This window comes from Gadus macrocephalus, chromosome 9 (assembly GCF_031168955.1).
Source record: "Gadus macrocephalus chromosome 9, ASM3116895v1".
NCBI classification, from domain to species: domain Eukaryota; kingdom Metazoa; phylum Chordata; class Actinopteri; order Gadiformes; family Gadidae; genus Gadus; species Gadus macrocephalus.
In genome coordinates, this window is record NC_082390.1 from 548,566 (window position 1) to 554,565 (window position 6,000).

At 51.4% G+C, this 6,000-nt stretch overlaps 1 protein-coding gene across 1 annotated transcript in view; it reads right to left on the reverse strand.

Moving 5' to 3' along the window:
• shank3a (SH3 and multiple ankyrin repeat domains 3a) overlaps positions 1-6,000 on the reverse strand; it is a 159,436-nt gene that overhangs the window by 17,433 nt on the left and 136,003 nt on the right. Inside the window, exons 14-15 of the mRNA XM_060061538.1 lie at positions 5,056-5,233; positions 3,569-3,704 (exon numbers count right to left, since the gene is read on the reverse strand). Coding sequence (XP_059917521.1) covers positions 3,569-3,704; positions 5,056-5,233 — 314 coding nt within the window. The remainder of the gene's footprint in view (positions 1-3,568; positions 3,705-5,055; positions 5,234-6,000) is intronic.

Here is a 6,000-nt window from a genome sequence, read left to right on the forward strand (position 1 = left end):
TTCAGCCAGCCAGGCGCCTCGGCACGGAGGAGCCAGCAGGGGAGGCGAGGACAGCCCGGTCCTGGTTGTTACCCCTCAGTACCAGCCCGGTCCTGGTTGTTACCCCTCAGTACCAGCCCGGTCCTGGTTGTTACCCCTCAGTACCAGCCCGGTCCTGGTTGTTACCCCTCAGTACCAGCCCGGTCCTGGTTGTTACCCCTCAGTACCAGCCCGGTCCTGGTTGTTACCCCTCAGTACCAGCCCGCCCACCATCCGCCCAATAGAAGCCCTCCACCTCCAAGGTAGGCACAACGAAGCAGCGAACACGGGTGGCAGAGAGAGAGAGCGAGACGTCCATTGCTCTTGTCACACTGCGACGGCGGGTCCAGAGTGGTCCCGTCGGGGCGGGTGAGGGGCGCGGAGAGGGGACCCGCCCGGCCCGGGAAACACGTTCACACCCTCCCGGCGGCGCCGCTCCTTTCAGACGCGGTGTCAACGCGAAAACACCTTGGTGAGGAACACGGCTCCATGTTGGCCAGGAACGCGGACGGTTAACCAGGACTGGAGCAGCTGAAGGAGAATACTGTCACACACTACGGGGTGCAGCTCCCATGAGCCCAGAGGCTGTCTCCAACTTCACAGCACCCTGGCAGACCGCACGCTGCCACTCAGAGCGCTGGCGGATACCGATGCTTTAACACACAACATCCATCCACTCATTTACATGTAACGACAAAAAAGAGAGATACAAATACCAGAGCACAGGCAGCCCAGCCAGGTTTGACGCCGTCCAAAGAAAAAAGCAGAGAGTCCCAGGTTTGGATCCTTCAACATGATGCAGCCCTGAGCACAAGGCGATTCTTCCTCAAGCAACGCAAACCCATGGCCATCGATTCCATCCCCAACACCCCCGGTGCTCAGCGGCTAAAGGTTTCCAGGCACCATCCCACGCCACTCACTGTTTAAGCGGAACGCCTGTACACCTGCAAAGCGGTCTCGGCGGACCGCCCCGGAGCGCTGTCTATATATACGTCTGCGCGTCCCAGATGCCTCCCGCGTCGCCACAGCTGGACCACGCCGTGCGGGAGTCAGCAGGAACAGAGAGACTCAGACACCCGTATCAGACGTCTTCACTCTGCTCCTTGGGCTGCAGACACTGGTAATGGAGCAGGGTGCAGTATGCAGAAAACACAGCAACGGAGATCGACACACTGTGTGAGTGTGTGTGTGTGTGTGTGTGTGCGTGTGCCAGTCTGCGTGTGTGTGTGAGTTTGTGTGTGTGTGTTTGTGTGTGTGTGTGTGAGGGAGGGAGAAGGAGAGGGAGAGAGAAGGAGAGAGGGAGAGATGATTTTGCTGTAGAGTAATGCTAAAATCAAACATGCAGTGTAGTCACCATGGCAACGGTGGCAGTAGTTAGGCCTCGTATGGTGCAGCAGAAGTGTGTGTGCGTTTGTGTGTGTGTGTGCGCATGCTTTCGTGCGTCTGTGTGTGTGTCTGTGCGCAAATGTGTGTGTGTGTGTATGTGTTTATGTGGTTCTGTTGCAAAAATGCAGAAACTCCCACTGAAGATCAGTGTGAATGTACAGTCAATTGAAGAGAGAGCTAAAACACGATAGATTAAATAAAACTCACAGAATGTGTCTTGGATCTCAGTATCCTCATTATCTTAGAACCCAGACGCAGTCAATCTCTCTCGTTTCCTGCTGAAATCTGCTCCATCCACCTGGCGGAAATCCCTCTGAAAGTATTTGAATACTCAACGGCAACATCTCCTCTGCTGATGTGTACTGACGTACGCTTTAATCGCCTTATCTACCTCTGTCTCTCTCATCAGGGTCCCCTCCCATCGTCCTCTGGGCTCATCTGTGACGCCCGGGTCATGAGCTACAGACACGCCGAAGAGACGTGTCTTTAAGGAAGGGCTAACCGTTAACTTATTTGGACTTAAAGAAGAACATCAAGTAACAACGATAAGGAACCTAAAGCCAAAAGTAGGGTTGCTAAAATATACGCTTGCTTAAACATTCAAGCGGAGTTGTTGATAAGGTTAAAGCTCTATTTAGAAATCCGCCACTAATTCCAATACCATTCTAACACACTGAGATGTGTTTCAGCACAGAAGCCGGAAGACAAGAAAAGAAGAAGACAGATGAAGGAAAGCCATAGACAGCCAGACAGATCCCCCCGCCATGCCCTCACACACACACACACACACCCAAACACGCACACACATATGTGCCCGTGTGCGAAATGGTGAAGGCTTGTGCTTGTGTTAGTGTGTCTGGTGGGGTGCGGTGCTATGGAATGGTGGACTGTACTGTTGACATGGAAACCACATGACGATACAGCAGGATGCCATGTTGCACAAACTACTCGTCTACCAGAGACGACACGCTCCTCCCGACGGAGCCCGGCTCTGAGGCCTGCCCCCCCGCGCCCCAGCCCCCCAGCCCCCCCGACCGCACCACGGAGGGAGACTACCAGGACCGGTAATCACACCAGCAACTCTCACTGCACGACACTCTCTCTCCCTCCCGCCGCTCAGGTACAAAGGTGTTGTTGTTGCTGTTGGAGTTCTTTGTACTCAAGCCTGCCACGACTTTGGATCTGACAAGAAGACAACACACACAGTGTGTGTCTGTGTGTGTGTGTGTGTGTGTCATACTCCCAGTGTCTATGTGGAAAGCTCTGGGACAAGCACCCACAGACAAAGAGACCAAACTCAACTCTAGCCACTTAGTCGTAGGTGAGAATAATTTGCAGTATACCTAAAATCGTATTTACACAAATTGTGCAAAAAACGGTGCACTAAAGAGGAAATCACTCGTCTGCATCGGCAATGTATGGGAAGAACCACAGGCGCTGCTCGTAGAGCGCAGAAGGCCGTTCGCCATTCGATGACCTTCTCGTAGACGAAGACGTGCAGGTCACCTCGAGCTCAACAACACCTGGCACTCCTCTGTGCGAGGTCGTGGCGAGTCGTCGCTGATTGGCTGAGCGCAGAGCATGTGCGGCGTTTTGATTGGTTTCCTGCTGTGAGACACATTAAACGAAGGCTTAAGGCGAAAAACAAAAGACTGTTTTGGGTCGGTGGCTGGCGATACACCAACTGCTTCTCAGCAGTCCGTTTGAATGATTTCGCAACATCTTTATCGGATGGTTGAAAGACGATTAAACCTCCTTAAACATGTTCATGTGATTTGGAAGAATGAATGCAGGCTGCTTTGCAGTGAGCTGAGTCTTGTCTCTGCGTCCTGATGTTTAGGCAGAAGGGATCCCGCATGGCGCCCCTATTCCGGCGACATTCAGTGGCGCAAACAATTGGCTTACCCAGAATGCATTTTGGTAGGAGCACGATATAACAATCCCGACTTAAACATAAAACGTAAACGTAAAAATCACCGCCGCCACCCCAGGCCAGCCGGCGGCCTCAATGACGGACAACACACATGATTCCACCTTTCAGAGATAAGCTGTGCTTTATCGACCTTTAGGCCACATTTGTTGTTTCCAATCCAAAGCCAACGGGGCGTGATGCCCCGTGACGGTGTGTTTCACCCCCCCCCCCCCCCCCCCCCCCGCCACTCACCTTTCTTCCGGACCACCTCCTCAGACTCGGGTTTGCGCGTCACCGAGACCACCTTCATGAGCAGCCCGCTCCCCCCCTGGCGGATCAGAGACACCACCTGCTTGTGGCCCACCTTCACCACGTTCATCCCATTCACCTGGGACACACACACACACACACACACACACACACACACACACACACACACACACACAGTATATGAACGCAGGCACGCACAAACACACACACAAACACAGACATATATGCACACACACATACACACACACACACGCACATATATGCACGCAGGCATGCACACACAAACACACAGACACACACACACACACACACACACACAAACACAAACACACACAAAACGCATGCAGGCACATTCATGCATACATATATGCATATTTGCATACAAGGTTATGTTAAAACATATTTAACACAAGGGCTGCGTCGCAAATTGCATACCAGCAAACTAAAGCTGAGTGTGTAGAACGTCCGACATCATATTAACGTGTACCCTAACCCTAACCCTAACCCTACCCCTAACCCTACCCCTAGAGCCCTAACCCTACCCCTACCCCTAGAGCCCTACCCCTACCCCTTGCGCGTTCCCGTGAAGGACTACGGTGTCCCAATAGCTTAGGGACCAAGGGGGAGTGCTGTGTCCCTTTAAATCATCCCTTTCGCTAGCTGACTTGCAGCTGAGGGCACTCAAAGCGAGTGTTCCTGTTGAGTGGAGAGGAATGGGACCGGGCCTGAGCCATCGGTGGTCCCTCCTACCAGGTCCTAGTGGCTACCTCTACCAGGAAGTCTCCTGTCCTAAGCCCCGCCCCCCAGGTCCTAGTGGCTACCTCTACCAGGAAGTCTCCTGTCCTAAGCCCCGCCCCCCAGGTCCTAGTGGCTACCGCTACCAGGAAGTCTCCTGTCCTAAGCCCCGCCCTCCAGGTCCTATTGGTTACCTCTACCAGGAAGTCTCCTGTCCTAAGCCCCGCCCTCCAGGTCCTATTGGTTACCTCTATGAGGAAGTCTCCTGCCCTAAGCCCCGCCCCCCAGGTCCTAGTGGCTACCGCTACCAGGAAGTCTCCTGTCCTAAGCCCCGCTCCCCAGGTCCTATTGGTTACCTCTACCAGGAAGTCTCCTGTCCTAAGCCCCGCCCTCCAGGTCCTATTGGTTACCTCTATGAGGAAGTCTCCTGTCCTAAGCCCCGCCCTCCAGGTACTATTGGTTACCTCGATGAGGAAGTCTCCTGTCCTAAGCCCCGCCCTCCAGGTACTATTGGTTACCTCTACCAGGAAGTCTCCTGTCCTAAGCCCCGCCCTCCAGGTCCTATTGGTTAGCTCTACCAGGAAGTCTCCTGTCCTAAGCCCCGCCCTCCAGGTCCTATTGGTTACCTCTACCAGGAAGTCTCCTGTCCTAAGCCCCGCCCTCCAGGTCCTATTGGTTACCTCTATGAGGAAGTCTCCTGTCCTAAGCCCCGCCCTCCAGGTCCTAGTGGTTACCTCGATGAGGAAGTCTCCTGTCCTAAGCCCCGCCCTCCAGGCCACGCCCTCCACATCCACCGACTCCAGGTACTGCAGCGCCGGGAACGCCGGCGTGGGCGTGAACTCCTCGATGGGCGTCTCCGCTGCCGTGGTAACAGACACGACATGTTGGGTTAACACACACACATAGGCACACATTGTGTAATGTTAACAAACGTTATGTTAACACACATAGGCACACATTATGTAATGTTAACAAACGTTATGTTGGGTTAACACACATAGGCACACATTGTGTAATGTTAACAAACGTTATGTTAACACACATAGGCACACATTGTGTAATGTTAACAAACGTCATGTTAACACACATAGGCACACATTATGTAATGTTAACAAACGTTATGTTAACACACATAGGCACACATTGTGTAATGTTAACAAACGTTATGTTAACACACATAGGCACACATTGTGTAATGTTAACAAACGTTATGTTGGGTTAACACACATAGGCACACATTGTGTAATGTTAACAAACGTTATGTTAACACACATAGGCACACATTGTGTAATGTTAACAAACGTTATGTTAACACACATAGGCACACATTATGTTATGATAAAGGGGAAATATTAAAGTTAAAGTCAAAGTCAAATCTATTTGCGTAGCACAGTATCAGACACAGTGGTTATTCAAAGTGCTTTAAAATTAAATAAATAAATAGAATAATATATATATATAAATAAACAAATAAAAATGTCTAATTAATCAAGTAACAACAGAATAAAACTAATCAAAAACAAGATTCATGAAATTGATATTATACCACCAGGTGTGAGGGTGATTAGCCGTTACAAGCCATTTTGAAAAAATATACATCTTCTGACATCACAGGTGGTCGTGTCCACCTAGATGTGTGACGGATAGATCAGCAACGTTTGCTACAGCCCAGTGGGTAG